The 15,857-nt window shown below is 40.4% G+C and overlaps 1 protein-coding gene across 5 annotated transcripts in view; it reads right to left on the bottom strand.

Annotated features, from left to right (window-relative positions):
• The window catches only part of gria4a (glutamate receptor, ionotropic, AMPA 4a), a 93,989-nt gene extending 78,746 nt beyond the window's left edge, over positions 1 to 15,243 (bottom strand). For all 5 annotated transcript variants that reach the window (XM_018681612.2, XM_018681610.2, XM_018681605.2 and 2 more), the window contains exons 1-2: positions 14,843 to 15,243; positions 11,525 to 11,683 (exon numbers count right to left, since the gene is read on the bottom strand). In XM_018681612.2, the coding sequence (XP_018537128.1) occupies positions 11,525 to 11,683; positions 14,843 to 14,936 (253 nt within the window). In that variant the 5' untranslated portion in view covers positions 14,937 to 15,243. The remainder of the gene's footprint in view (positions 1 to 11,524; positions 11,684 to 14,842) is intronic.
• Between the last annotated feature and the right edge of the window lie 614 nt (positions 15,244 to 15,857).

The raw sequence follows: 15,857 nt of genomic DNA, 5'->3' as shown, positions 1-15,857 counted from the left end.
GGGCAAACCGTGATGTGACTTTTGAAACAGACACACACATGCATGCTCACTCTCTCACTCTCTCTCTCTCTTTCTCCCTCTCACACACAGTAACACATACACACACATGCACATAGACATGCACAGGTAAGTCAGTGGGCTTAAGGAGATAAATACCAATGCTGTCAGGAAGAAATTGACCTCCAAGGCCAGTAAACACACAAACAAAAACACATCCAAACAATATACAGCAGCCATCTCTCTGTCTAGCATAAAGGTTAAATGACTTGCTTGAGCTGCATTGGTGGGTGAGTGTGTGTGTGTGTGCGTGCGTGTTTGTGTGTGACTATGCTCATGTGTTCATGTATGCCAGCCTCTTTATGTGTATCTGCCCCCATGATGATTGCCCGAGAGTGCATAATTAATTATTTTCCTCTACTTCCATGAGAGCCTTTCTCTCTCTTCATATGAGCCCTGCTACTGCTCTGATCGGTTTAATAGCTTTTTTGCTTCCTCCTCTGTCTCTTCCTATTTGTAAGTGTGATGAATTACCTGCTGGTTACCTAGGAATCTATTACCCTTGCTGAATACCAATGGGCCATTAGAGATGAATTGGTTCTCAAGGCCGACACTGGCTTTCAGGTTTGGGAGAATCTCAATGTTCTCACTGAGCAAATACAAGATTTAACTAATGCAGACCAACTTGCATGTGCACATACACAACACACACACACACACACATAGATGCTGGGTTACTCAATTAAAGGCACAAAGTATGAATCATTTAACTATAATAATACAACAATGAATGACCCGAACCTTTGTGGGTGGTTTTTATATATTTTCTGTGTGAACGTGTAGGTGCACACATTGTGCGTGCATGTGTGTGTGTGTGTGTGTGTGTGTGTGGAAAGGTCATGCCTCTCATCTCTAAGTAAGCCTCTGTGAGAAGGACTGAGTGGCAGCACTCATCAATATTAACTAATGCCCTTCCTTTCATCCACATCATAAATCCATGGAAACACACACACACACACACACACACACACAAACGAGGGTACAGGGAGGAGTTCTTCTTGTGTGTGTGTGTGTGTGTGTGTGTGTGTGTGTGAGTATGTGTTAGAAAGACAGACCGCAATAGCATGGTGATCATTATGATTAGGAAGTCATGTCAAGTAAAATGCACTACAATGCAGTAAAACAGTTCCATTTAAAATACATCATTCACTGATATTAGATATATTTTTGTATAATCTGAGTTCAAGACCAGGAAATAATAACAAGCACTGAGACAGACAGACACTGTAGGTGATAGATGTGATGACGTAAGTTCAGCAGCATCAGCAGCTAATGTGTCAGTTTGAGTTTAAATAATCACACTATGCACACATCACAGCTTTTGTTCCACACCAGAAATCACTTAACAGCTAATGAGTAATGAGACAGAGCAATGACAGACAGAGGAGAGTGTGAGAGAGAGAGTGAGAGTGGAAGGAAATACAACAAAAATAAATGGTGGGCATGGCTCAAGGAAATTGGAGGTGAGAAATAAAGAAAGCAGGAGAAGCTGAAAAAAGAGACAACAGAAAAGCACCATGTTTTGTTTGTGATTAAGTGCATGCATGTCCTTATGAGCATAAAAAAATGAAAGTGAGAGGAATAAAAGAGAACGAGAAGAAAGTCTGCAATTGGAAATCCTTTGATCAGAACATGAAAACAGCAGCTAAGCAGAGAGAGTGAAGAACAACAAAAAGACATCACAGACAATTACTGTGAACATGGCTCAATTCAGTATAAACACCCCTGTGTTTTGCTAAGGCGACGTGTAACACTTAAAATCCACTGTCATCTCTACTCATGCTTTTCATCTTCCAAACGCCAGAGCGTGGAAAACAAACAGAGAGGAAACCAACATTTTTCTGTTTACAGCGCAGCTATCATGCCCAGTGGGAAAATCGAGGTCTTAATGAAACACATTAGACTGACAGAGGCTCTTATGGTGTGTGTGTGTGTATATATACAAGTCTGTAGGTGTGGGTCAGCTTGTGTGTTAAAGAGACACAGTCTGCCTTTTATCCAAGTGAAGTCACATTACCTGGAGGGAATTCAGTGAGACATACTGCATGGACTAATAATATTTATTCGCTGCTCATTAATACTGAGGCTTGAACAAACAAGCAAGGGAACACAGCGCTGACCTGGAATTCATATCCAGATTGAAAAAAACTCCATACCTCTGATTGACCACAGCAAGTTAATTAAAATGTTTTTCTGATCGTTACTGTAATATCACTTGGTTGAACCAGACAAAACACCGCAGCATGTTGTGGGAGGATTTAACTAGACCAGCTTCAGGGTTGGTAGTCTGTAAAACCTGCAATAAGACTGTTTCACTCTGCCTCATCTTGCCTCAAGGAACTGCAGACCCACAAAACTGAATTTCATTAATATGAGTATCAGTGCAGCTTTAGTGTCAGTATGACTCCCTAAATGCTGTTTCATTGACTTTTTTTTCCCACTAAAATAACTAAAAGTTTTTGTGTGCCTGAATATCAGAGAAAAATATCACCATATGACATCTTTTAATTTTTAAAATACATACAAGCACATACAGTTCTGGAGTCACTTGGTCACCCTGTAATTTCCAGGCTTGGTAAATAGGTAACTTGGTAAATTGGTAACTACTTGCTAATTCTGCTTGTCATTTGCTGATGAACAAGAAGTGTACATTGGGGTTCACCTGTTACTGTCAAAAATGAACCAAACAGTTTCAGACTAGGAAACCAAAACAATGAGCTGAAAGTTACTAAAAAAGTTTACAGAGCTGAATGGTTATGACTTCTTCAAGATCATACTCTATATAACACTATAGGTGAAGATGTGAATGTGTAATAATGGACAATATTCTCAGTATACTCTCAGCATGGACCAGGTCATTTTTTATTGCACAACTAGTAATAAAGGACACAAACTTGTCATAGCTGTTGAAAAATATTATCAGATATTATAGTGTAATGGTGCCTGTGCATCACAAGCAAGCTTTAGCTGTAAAAACAAGAACATTTCCTGCCCTTAAAAAACTCTCTCACTATTGCTAGTGCAGTGAGATGTCAGTTTTACTTCCTGGCAGTGGACTTTTTAATGAAAGAAGTGAAACACACTGAGAAATAGTCTGTTTTATTGTACCACTAAATGAAATCAGATTACCTGGAGCAAATGTGCGGATCCATTGCGACATGCTGCATGGTCTAACAATATTGCTTGCTGTTTGGTCATTACTGCTGAGGCTAGAATAAAATGATGCAACAGAGCGATTCCTCAGAGAGCACTTACAGCACTCTACATGAGCCACAATATACATACACACACACTGAATACTGTTCAGCATTTTGGTCGTCACTGGTGATTAAAGGAAAATGAGAGAATGTGAAAACTGATACTGTGGTAAGGTACTCAACCACAAATGCATGTGTTTGCACATACACAAAGCTTAGTGTATGTTAAGCTGCCTGACCAAAACTGAATCCAGTGAAGACAACCAAGATACTGAAAAACCAACAGTCTATTCCTATTTTGTACTGTAAGTTGATTTCTATAATTAAAAGCATGGAATCTTGGTTTTTTACATTGCTACTGCTACATTATTTTTTCTGTTTGTGACCATCTACTTGGACAATTTTCTTGACCTTGTTTCAAATGACCCCAGTGCTGCCTAAATGAAAGAAAATCAGTGAGTAACTCAAATATTGCTTTGACAACAAGATATTTCTCTGCAGAATCTCATGTCCTTAATTTGTAATATAGTTGCAGTGAGTTAAACAATCAGATTTTCCCTTCCGACAGCTTCACCTTGCTACACTACTCCATGTACTGAATCGCAATGTGCTTTTTAGTTTTGATTATGAGAAAATTCTAAAGACAATGGCTCTGTCATACTTAACATTTCATCTCTGAGATATTTTCACATATTTAGTTTAAGTTTTAGTTTTAGATGAGAAAATTCTTGAATTAGGAAGACTCATGAGACAGACAAATCTAAAGCTAATGTTTATTTAGCCACAACAGAATGCTACATAACTTTGCTTTAACAGCAGTTACCACCTCTGTGAGTGTGTGTGGCAGAAGCCAAGCTCAGATTGACTTCAAAACTCCAGTAGTTTCCAGTTGTATCTTTTTTGCTTTTCCTGTCTCAGCAGCTCATAGTAAACTCACAACTGGGACTTAACTCCTATATAGTAGGTAAGACAAAATATGGTTGTGAATATGAGCTCAGATACTATGTGGAATAGATGGTTGTCAAGCAGTTAGCTGAGAGCCATTTAGTTGAAGAGGCAGCTTTGAACCTCTTGATCAGTAGAGCTGCCATCTCTTGATCTTGCAGGCACAGGATTCATGACATTATGTGAGGCACAGTATGCATAAAAAATATCAACTGGGCCCCAATACATCTCTGTGAGTATCATTCCTCTTTGCTACTATTTCGTTATCACTATTCCAGTAACAAAAAAACACGTAATAAAGTGTTCAAATTACAGTGTTATTACTGACTGGTGAGTTGATTGAGAAAACAGTAAAAGTTCCAGTAAATGTACCTCAAAATGGGAAAAGTTTGAAATTATTACCATGTTATTACTCAACCAGATAATGTATCTTGATCCCAGGAGAAGCATTTAAGGCCTGTCAGAGTCATCCAGCACTTTCAGTCTGCCAGTAACATGAATAAACGAAGGCTTGCTGTAATGTAAATCTCCTGCCTTGCTGGGGTTTCAGATATCATTTCACTCTATTTCCCCCAGCGTGGCTATTAAGAAGACATATAACCATGCAAAACGTCACCAATAAAGATGATGGCACAGTGCTATTATTGAGCATCTCAAATCATCTACAAGATGACTGAGTCGTTTAATGAAAGAGGTGAACGGGAGAAAAGGCACGGAGGAATGCTGTATGTGAGGAAGTTGGAAATATGTAGACAGGTTGGCAAATCAATGTGCATATGTGTCAGAGAGAGAGAGGGAGAGAGAGGGAGAGAGAGAGAGAGAGAGAGAGAGAGACTGCGTAAAATAAATTGTATTTGCGTTTATGTGTGTGGGTGTTGCTGTGCTGTTGAAGGGTGTTCCAGGAATCTATGTGATCAAAGCTCCAAGCCTGAACATGTAGAGTCAATGTGAAACACTGATGAAATCCTCCAAAGTGTGTGTTTGTGTGTACGTGTGTACATGTGTGTCTTAATAGACATCACTGTATTAACACCCTTTTAATTAACGAGTAAATCACCACAGAAGCAGTAATTTTCTTGTCAACATGGGAATAAAGACTTGTCAAGGGTGTGTTTCTACTTGGCATCTTTAATGAGCAGGAAAGAGTCACTGGAAACAGTCACCCTCACAAACATCGCCACTAAGCTGCTGAGCACAATGATGTCAGCCAGCCTCAAACTGTGATTGGTCTGTTTGTAAAGAACAACTGAAAACTGTGAAGCTCCTGAAACTCTTGTTATGTAAGAGTCTACAAAGGTAAGGTGTTTCTGAAGATAGATTTATAGAAGACACAAGGTGTTAACAGTCCATTAATTTACATTGTACTACAACATATAGTACTTAAAGAACTGGAATACATCCAGGTGATTTTTAACATTATCTTCCTTCATATTATTACTTAAGAGAGACTACTGTTGTTTTTGCTGATGAATACTCCTTACTTACAGGTGTAACGCATTTAACCACACCCAACTACACCTGTCATTTGTGCTGGAAGGGGATGGAGGTGCACTAAAATACAGTTTTAAAGTCTAATGCTAAGTTACTCTTTAAAACAGAGTGATAGTAGTTCTGTATTTTGCATGTTAGGGGTGGAACCACTCTTGTTTTTACACTTCACATATGACACCTGGATAAAAGGAGAGATGATGGCCATCAGAAAAGAACACCCAGTGACTCCTGTTCTTTCCTCCTCTGCAGAATGATGCCATTGTTTACTATTTTGATATTGTTTTTACTACATACTGTCTTTCTTTGATTGCATCCTGCAGAGTTCACGAATTCAATCTAACCCACTCTGACTAACTCACACACTGATTGCCACCAAATTACACTGTATCAAAAATGTTTTGATACGGCCCAGGTTCAGGCTTGAAATGTGTTTGAGGTTTAGTGATTTATTGTAAAAGTGGCACCACCAACAACAACAAGACCAAAGTGAAACATGAATATTAAATTAGACTGTTATATTAATCCAAATGCAGTAATTAAAGAAGCAAAGAAAGATAAGATTGGAACTTTTGTCTTGTCATGAGTGCAGATCTGAAAAGCATTGCCTAATTCAGATTCTTAATCGCCACCACATCTCCAAATTAATTAATTTTGCCCTTAACACCAAACAACAGAGGGACAAAACAAGATTGACACCTCAAGGAGATTCTGACTTCCAACAGTTTAACTGAGTCAGGCTGCGGAGATAATCAGGTGCAGCCTGCATGTAAATGCAATCTGTAGCAGCCAATAATACATAAACAGTATTGATTTGTGAATGATTCACTATAGGCACAATCTATATTAACTCTAGATGACAAATGAGGTTATGCGTCACTGCAATAATCAACCACCAAACCACCACACCACACAACACATCATCATTATAATTACTGCTCTACAGTAGGAGTAGCATAGAATAGAATAATAATAATAATAATAATAATAATAATAGAATCTTTCCAATTGTTTTAGTTTTGGACATGAAGTTATTTAAAACAGAAGTATCATCCCATCAAGAATCACATTTACAGCCGTGGCAGTACGTCATTGTGTCTCTGAGCTCTGGCACCACAAACCTGGCATAACCACCTCTTTGTTACAAATCCTTTCCTCTCCATTTCTTTCTCCTCCATCCCTAATTCACCTTATCACTTCCTGTCTATCTTCATCATGCTCTGTCTCAGAGGCTTTTTTTCCACAGCGCACACACACACACAGTCACATTCAAGTGCGCCCATGCACCTCCGTGACAGCATGTGTGCAGGTGTGCACACATGCATTCAGTATGGACAGAAATGTCACTGCACACACACAGACACACACATTCACTGCAGCTTTTGGTCATGTTAATTCATGTGCAGTATTTTCTAGAAGCCAGGGAATGGAGACATAGTAGTGAGCCCAGTGGAACAGTGTGGTGCTCTGGCTCAGGAACATCAAAAAGACACACACATATACACAGATGCTAGAAAGTAAGACACAAATACACATCTACAGTACACAGATACGCATATCCATATACTACAAAAGAGACAGACACATGGGTAGGCATGTGCGCAGAGGAAACAACAAAGAAAGATTGACAGCAGTAGAGGATGTATGGATGTGTGACCCTGGGAGAAGAAAATGGGTTGTATTCCTCGGTGAATAGGAAAAACGATGGGGACCAGGGATTTTTATGATCCGTTCACGCTTCCTGAATATTAGAATAGAGAGGAACTAGCCAAGGTCAGAGGCAGAATTCCCTATTCTAATTCGGAGCGTTGCTCACCACCCGGAGCAAGAGTCAGGGATTAATTTAGAGATCCATTCACCACGCCTGTGCAGGGGAGGGGTGGGGTGGGGGGTGTGGACGGCAAAACATGACGAAAGAATAGAGGAGAAGAGGAAGGGAGGAAGAGTGTGAGGAGATGAGGGTGACAAGGGAAAGAGACAAAAGACAGACAAATGGAGAGAGATAGAGAGACGGAATAACAACAAGTGGGCAAGAATGAGAGACAAAAAGAGGGACAGAGAGAGTGAGAGAAGTGCTTATGTTGGTTATATGTAGCCTGCGGAGAGAGAGCAGACGGTTCACAAAGAAGAGCTTCATTTTCCAAACACTTCTGTTCCTCTTATGGCCCAGTGCCTGCCTGAGTGTGTGAGTGAGTGTGTGTGTGTGTGTGTGTGTGTGTATGTACACCTATGAGAGAAAGGTAGATGGTAGGCAGAGACAAACTCTGGAAAGGGAAATGGACAAAAAGGTAAGAGAGGAAGACAAACCACACTGTACATATATACAAAGGATTACACAGGCATTATTCTACTGTAATCTTCTCTTATTGGGAACAAGTCCTATGAAAAGAACAAAACCAACAATGTGTCAGTCCATCTCTCAGAACTTCCTGACTTCACTCACCTGTCTGTTGCTCTTAGCCCTAGGTCCATATCATTCAACTGAAGACATAAATCTATAATATTGGGTCACTAATTTAAATAGGCTACTTAATTTCCTCAAACAGCTGGGCACTGTAGCTTTTAGCAAACTTAACACAAACAGGAATAAGCTGTGTATTTGTTTGGGACTATTTTCAGCCATGGATGAATACACATTTGGTGTGTTCATCTGTGAGTATTTAGCAGGACATTATATGTGGGACTGACTCAAAGAAACAACAGCGACTGTGTTTGTAGTAATGATAGAATTTGTTAGTAAGAGTATATATATATATATATATATATATAAAAAAATAATATATATAATATATATATATATACATGCACTTTCCCTGGTTTATTTTCCTTTGAGTTGATTAGAAAAATCTCCTTATTTCTCACTTTCTGACAGCATCACATATAAATTCTCTATCATGTTTTTCAACTCTTCAACTCTTCTTATGTGATGTTTACACTCTTCAAACTCAAAACTCTTCAAACTCTGTGTTTTTATGGCTGCACCATTCTATCAAATGGAAATATTCTAGATGTCCTGCACACAGCAGAGCATGACTTCATTATAGCTAAACCACTGCCAGGTCATTGGGGTTTAAGTGGATATACTGTAGTAGACAGAGGAATCAGATTACAAAGAGAGAGGTTTCTGACACCCATTGTAACATAAGGTCAGGATTCAGTGCATGCATGCAGATTTGAAAAACACCTGCTGATTGTTTTATACTCTCAGAAATTATTGTGCCTAACCTTTCCCCTCAGCACACCCCTTTCCTCATCACTAATAAAATTCATACTCCTCCCCTTATATTATAATCAGCCACTTTATGTGTATTCAGTGTGTACCTTCCCACTCACACAGCTTAACAGTGAACAGAAATGGATGCAGCATGTGATGATATTTGCGGGTGGGAAGACACAGATGGACTATTAATTTTCCAATCATTGTAGGCTGTCTATTCATTCATGTGGGGTGACAATATAGGGGGTGGGAGACAACAAACTTGGAAAATGCATTACAGAGTTTGATTTATGATTCTATGAGACTTGCATTTGGCTGCAGTTAAATCCTATAATAATGCCTTTCGGGGATATAAGATGTCTAAATTCGTTTTACTCATGCATATAACAACATAAATCAATTGCCAGATGATATTCAAAATCTTTCAGACTTTGAAGCACTCCTTAGAGAACCATTATTTTGCCCTTTTCAGTAGCCTTGTTTGACAGTGGAGCGACTTGTGTCAGCTTTTGTTTACAACCCGGAGATATTTAAAGAATCTTGTTAAACACATTGATGTAATAACGTAAGGAGAAGTACTGTATTGTTGTATTATATTGTATTGATTTTGTTCCCAGTGCCTAGTTAACAGCCCCAGTGGTCGATTTGTTAAAGTTTAATGAGATAAGGAGGTAAAACATTACAGTACAATCACCTGAAAATTTCCATAAAATAAGATGGATGCACCAAGGGACTGTGTTAACCAGGGGATATGATATAATGCCCTTGAGAGAGATTCAGCTTGTAAGGACAGCAGAGAAAGCTCTTCACCACACACTGTGCAATGATAAAAAAAAATTAAACACCTTGACATTTTGCAGCAAAGGTAACACAGATTTTCATATTCTCATGCTATTTTCTTAAATCAACATAACCACCACCACAAACTGCTGCTGCACACTCCCCTTCAATTTCAGTTTTGTGTTTCATCAAAGTGAAAAAAAAAATCAACTTACTCTAAAACTTATTAAATATAACAACTGAACCCTCATACCCTGTCATGTAATGGCATTTTAACACACACTTCTCTCACCACGAGGCAGATGAGCAAGAGAATTATACAGAGGGTGTCCTGTAGAGACTGTTCCCATCTCAAATATAAACACTCTGGGGCAAACACTCAAAAGCACACACAGGGATACATCTATCCACATTAAAGACATTTAGATCAGTGGGGCTTTCACCAGATGTCATACAGAAAATTACCAAACTTCTTCTGTCATGTGAAGAGAGTTACAACAAAGCCACTGTAAGCAAGTAATGAGAGTAAGGACTGGGAGATAAAAAAAAAATAACAATGACTGTGCCAATAGTCTTCTTTGTGATGACAAAATATGATCAGTTAGGTAATTTTCAGTAAATTGTGCCGTTTCAACAAGTGTTGGCCAAGAGGTACCTAAACACACCAGTCAGATTGAGGGAATGAAGCTACTATAATCCATAATCATTGGACAACAACAACAAATACACACTACAGTGCAAACAAAACTGCAATGCAGAAATATGGGATGATAGCCAAAACCAGAAAGTGTGGAGAGAGAACATCAAATAAACACAATGTTGACAATAAAAGTCATGTTTGGTTATTCTTATTCTTTCATCATTTATGATCTCACACAAATCAAACAAAATGTCAATAGTAAAGTATGCCAAAGACATGTTCATACTAAGAATATCTAAATGGGCCAGAACCCGAGAGTCTAACAGGACTGGTATATATTGTGATAAATACAAATATTTATCATGGTAACATTTTTTCTATTCTACACACACAAACACCTGTAGCATGCTGACAGCTCTGACCTGATGGCAGCTGTTGGCTACCCACATAGCCTTGTTAATACTGACTTGCCAAGTAAACATCACAACGTCTTTCTTGCACGCTTTCCAGGTTGAGAGGGTGTATAAAGGATTAGATCTCAGCTCCCAAAGAACACACAGGGATGGTGAAAGATTAGCTGTCATCCTTCAAAAGATCAGAGAGGACACAAGCACCAACTGTTCCCCTCTGCTCTGAACACAAAGGACCCATTTTCACCACTGTCTGCAACTGTTCCGAGACTAATTCTATAGTTGTAATAAGCTGCAATACTTTGTGATGGCTAATAGTATCTTTTTTGCAGATGGGATGGATAGTGCTAAGTGGGAATAGATGTGGATAACATATGGAGGAGCAAAAGTTTGATTAAAAACTGGTGTGGGCTATAATTGTTGGCAAAATGAACCAGTGACATTGCCTGTATTATACAGCATCTAAATTCAAACATTTCAAAATGGCAATTTGCTAAGCAACTGTTGCAGAGAAGCCAGTTTTCAAACAAAATCTACCACAGAAAACTCAGCTGCTGTATTGTGCGTGACAAAGTTAATGAAGTTGCAATCTGATCCTCTAAATAACTTGAGTTCCTAATTAAAGCAATCTTTATCCACCAGTATGGTGAGGAGAGAGTAGATAGAGACTGAAAAGCAAAAGTGGAGAGAGAAGGTCAGACAGAGACAGGGGGAAAAAAAGAGAAAAAAACACTTGAAATGTATTTGTTTCAGTCTCATTTTTTAGTCATACACACATTTAAATACTTACATGCGTTGGTGACAGCGAAGCTGTTGGCGGTCTCTATGTTGTCAACATGCGGCACCAGGTTAAAGGGAGCTTCCGTAGCATTAGGGCTGGTGTTGTGAAGGAAGATAGCTAGTCGAAACGCTGTATACTCCTGATCAGTATTCCTAATGAACAACCCACCTGGAGAGAGGGACAAAGACAGAGGGCAAGAAGGAGAGGAACATGATGGAGAGGAAAGGAAGTGAGTTATTGTCGGGCGGAGAGGGGTCGGACAGGAGCGTGGTGAGGGAGGGAGAGAGACAGGAGAGAAGGAGAGTAATGTGGACAAAGAAAGACAGATAGGGAGGGAGGGCAGAGAAAAACAGAGGAGGGGAGGGGGAAAAGAAAGCCAAGATCTTCATTAGCTTTGTTACAAAAGGTAATTTGTCTTTCAGCACACCCTTGCTCTCTCTCACACACATAAACATGACTACAAACACACTTCTGGATACCCACACTGTGCATTTCATTGATGAAACTGGAGAAAGACAGAGAGAGAGAGAGAGAGAGAGAGAGAGAAGAAAAGAGAAACAACTGAGCCGACAGGAAGGCAGTCAGAGAGATAATGAGTTGGGGAGGATATAAAAGAAAACGGGGGGGGGCACAGATCAAAAAGTCAGCTAAATAAAGGAAGAGTACGGGCCTTGAAAAAGAAAGGGAGAGGGAGGTGAGTGTTAAGTGTCAGCTGGCCTTTAAAAATGAGAGCATCCCTCCATACGACTCATGTGACAGAATGAGAATGGGTAGAGAGGAGGTGAGGAAGGGGTAAGGAGAGGAAAATATTTGGGGAAAGGAGAGATTAAGTATTTATGGCTGGCAGATTACCACCTCTGTTTGAAAAAAGCTTTTACAAATTTGGGAGTCATCTGATGCCTGATTAATGATACTTATATACAGTAAGCCAGCAACAACTACTATACTGGAATAAAGTGAAATATATATCATAATATACTTGCTATTGGCATTAGTAAAAGGGAAAACTAAATACAAAAATAACACATATGAAAGACAACTGGAAAAGTCAATGTGTAAGTTTAATCAGTTTTCTAGGTGAACACGGACAGTCAGAGAAGATAGACTAACCTCAACGGAGCCATAATCAGTATAGTGACCAAACATCCACAGAAAATGTAAAAAACTTCAGGTGCTATTCTGGGAAAATTGAAAGCTGAAATTGAAGCAGCAACATTTGTTTCCTAACAACACTTGGTACATGAGAAATGTAATTGCCCACTGTTTGTCTCCATGAATAAGGGTCATCATCTGTGTTGATATTTTCATTAGCTGAATGGAACTGTCGAGTTAAACAGGCTGCATCTGTGGAAATGACTGATATTTGTTTGTTATGCTAATACAGTATCTCTGCATTGCTTCACACAGTATGTTGGACTGAAGTAAACTGATATGACCTACGTTTAACCTAATCAGACTGAGTTCAACTCAGCTGGATCACTCTGGTAAACTGTGAAGCCTTGACATTACGTCGGGGGAGGGAGAGAGAGGTTGGGGGGGGGGGGGGGGGGGGGGGTGTATCTGCATGTGTGTCATTCAAGCTAAAAGTTCCCCCCTTTTCCTTCTGTGTGTGTCTCTCTGAAACATCAGTTTCAGGAGTGAGGGTGGAAAGATTATAGGGGAGGAGTTGGTAGGCAGAGCATGATGAGCAAAGCAATCGTCACTACATAACATGTCACTTATCTGTGTATCTGCATGTGTGTCATTCAAGCTAAAAGTTCCCCCCTTTTCCTTCTGTGTATGTCTCTCTGAAACATCACTCACCCACCAAAGCCAGACACTAAACAAACACACACACATAAAAACAACACATCTTGAGTATGTGTGGGTAATGTGTGAAGCTAATTTTGTTTTAACAGGATTACTGATGAAGTTTAATTAACATTCACGTCTCCTGTTTATGGTTACAGAGTCCTGTGAAAAACTGCGGTTTGTGTTTTAGGGTAGAATTCCACCTTAGAGCAAACACACATTCACAATCATGCCAATGTCCCAATATGACCTGTTATTGCACCAGTTTCTCGAAGAAATCTCACAAATATTCTCATCTGTCAGTCTGTCTCTGCCTCTCTCCTACACAAACACATAGACAAGAAGAAACTGTGCTTCCACTGATATTTCACTTGTGTGCAATGCAGAGATATGCAAATGATTCCTCAAGTGAACTGCTGGAGAGCCGAGTGAATGATCAAGTATGTACATTTGAGTGTTTAAGGAGGACGGTCAGTGAGCGAGAAGGAAAAGTCTCTTATGTGTGCCCTTATGCACGGCCACATATGCTTCATACAGTATGTATGTGCAAGCATATATGTTTACTGAGTGCACACATGTATGCACGCCTGCGTAAAAGTGTGTGCCGGCATGCTGTACATGCATGTTTATGCATATTTGCAGCTGTATGCATTTGTGTGATGTGCACAGTCTACATGCACTCATGCATGCTGGAAAACCGGTGCAAATATGTGTGTGTGTGTGCCCAGCAGAAAATATTTAACGTATTAAGTTTATTGGCAGCTGTAGGGAGACAGAGTCAAGGAGCTGAATCTCATTATAGGACCTCCCAGCTGCCCCCCACAAGAAGTGATGCAGTGCATTCATTATCACACACATGCCTGCACAAATGTGTGTGTGTATGTGTGTGCGCGCATGTGTGTGAGGGAGAGAGAGAAGAGAGATTCCATGCGTGTGTGGTCCGTATGCACTGAACAAACCAATCATGATCCAGACATTGTTAACTTTATCTATGAGGAGGGTTGAAAGACAGGCTTCTCCCGCACTGACATGAGGAGGGTAACTGGAAGAGGGCAGAGAGGGGGAGAGAGAGGGAGAGAGAGAGAGGTAGTGAGAGAAAGAGAGAGAGAGAGAGAGGGAGAGGGAGAGAGAGAGAGAGAGAGAGAGAGAGAGTACTGCAGTGTCTAAACAGTGAAGAAGACTAGAAGGGAACAAAGCTCGCTGAAACATTCATGAGACCAGAACAGCCTTTAAAAAACACGCAAATGCAGCAAAAGGGTAGATAGAGTGAAAGAGTTAGTGGGCATTTATAAACCATATGAGTCACAGCAGAGATGCAAAATATGTTGCACCAGAGGGAAAATGTTTCTGTAGTTGTGTGTTCTTCTGTTCCATTATCCCTGCATGAATTTCTTGTGTTTGACAGTGATTTGTGTGTGTTTTGGTGCCCCCAGCCCCCCTTTCTCGGTGACTGGTGTCAGCTAAAATCCACCAATATTCAGTGTAGTGTGTCAGATCAGAGTGTCCGTGCGTAAAATCAGCAATCCTCCAACTCACCTATCTGCACTGAGCTGGGGAAAGCCCCCGTCGCCAGCCCCCAAAGGGCGGAATACACCCCGAGAAAGTGCCAAGAAAAAATAATAATCCTCATTTTTTTTCTTTCCTTCAATCCCTTCAGAAACTGTTGAGAGACATCGAGAGAGAGTAAAAGAGAGGGAGGGGGGGGATACGAAAGAGATAGAGAGAGAGAAAAAGGCGTCAGAAAAAAGGGAATAAAGAAGAAAGATGAGAGAGGTTTTCTTTCCCCCGTTTTGTCCAACAGTATTCCTATTCCATGGTGGGGTTCGTTCGTTTCTTCCCCTGCAGTGTCCGCTCAGGAGAGAGCTGTGTGTTGTCCGGTGCACATGTAAAGACGGAGAGAGAGGGGGAGAGAGAGAGAGAAAGAGTGGGGAAACTCGCTAGAATGATTGGCGAGCTCAGAGAACAGTCTGCATGGAGGAACTGGACATGCGCGCCCCGTCTCTCTCTCTCTCTCTCTCTCTCTCTCTCTCCCACACACCCTTTATTTCTCTCTCTCTTTCTAACAGTGAGATGGTCTGTTTCCTTTTTCTCTTCCCCTCTCCTCCTCTCCATCTCCCACTTTTCCCGTCCCTTTCTGCCGTCTTTAACTTGCTGTAACACCGAATTCATAGCTGTAGTCTATTGATAAGGATTGGTCTGGGAACATGGGAGGAAAAGCTTAAAAAGGGGGATCCGCGTGAGCGTCTTTGCGCAGATGATGACCCTTCGTGTTCACTTGAGAGCATTTAACCTAACATTGTTCAAGTTTCTATCTGCCACCACTCCCCCACGTCATTTGTGTTTGACATAAATGCACGTGTGTGTGTGTGTGCGAGAAAAAAAGCCGAAATATGAGTGTTTCAAGTGACTTCTGATTGGTTGGTGAGGCGGGCTAAAGTCAGAATGAGAGACAGACAGAGAGGTTCTGCCTGCGCTTAACTCTAATTGCATTACAAACCCAATCCATCCTGACGCATTGGTCCACTCCACGGCCAAACCTGACTCTTATCTG

Source organism: Lates calcarifer, linkage group LG21, assembly GCF_001640805.2.
Source record: "Lates calcarifer isolate ASB-BC8 linkage group LG21, TLL_Latcal_v3, whole genome shotgun sequence".
Classification (NCBI taxonomy): domain Eukaryota; kingdom Metazoa; phylum Chordata; class Actinopteri; family Centropomidae; genus Lates; species Lates calcarifer.
This window is presented reverse-complemented; position numbering and strand designations above follow the sequence as displayed.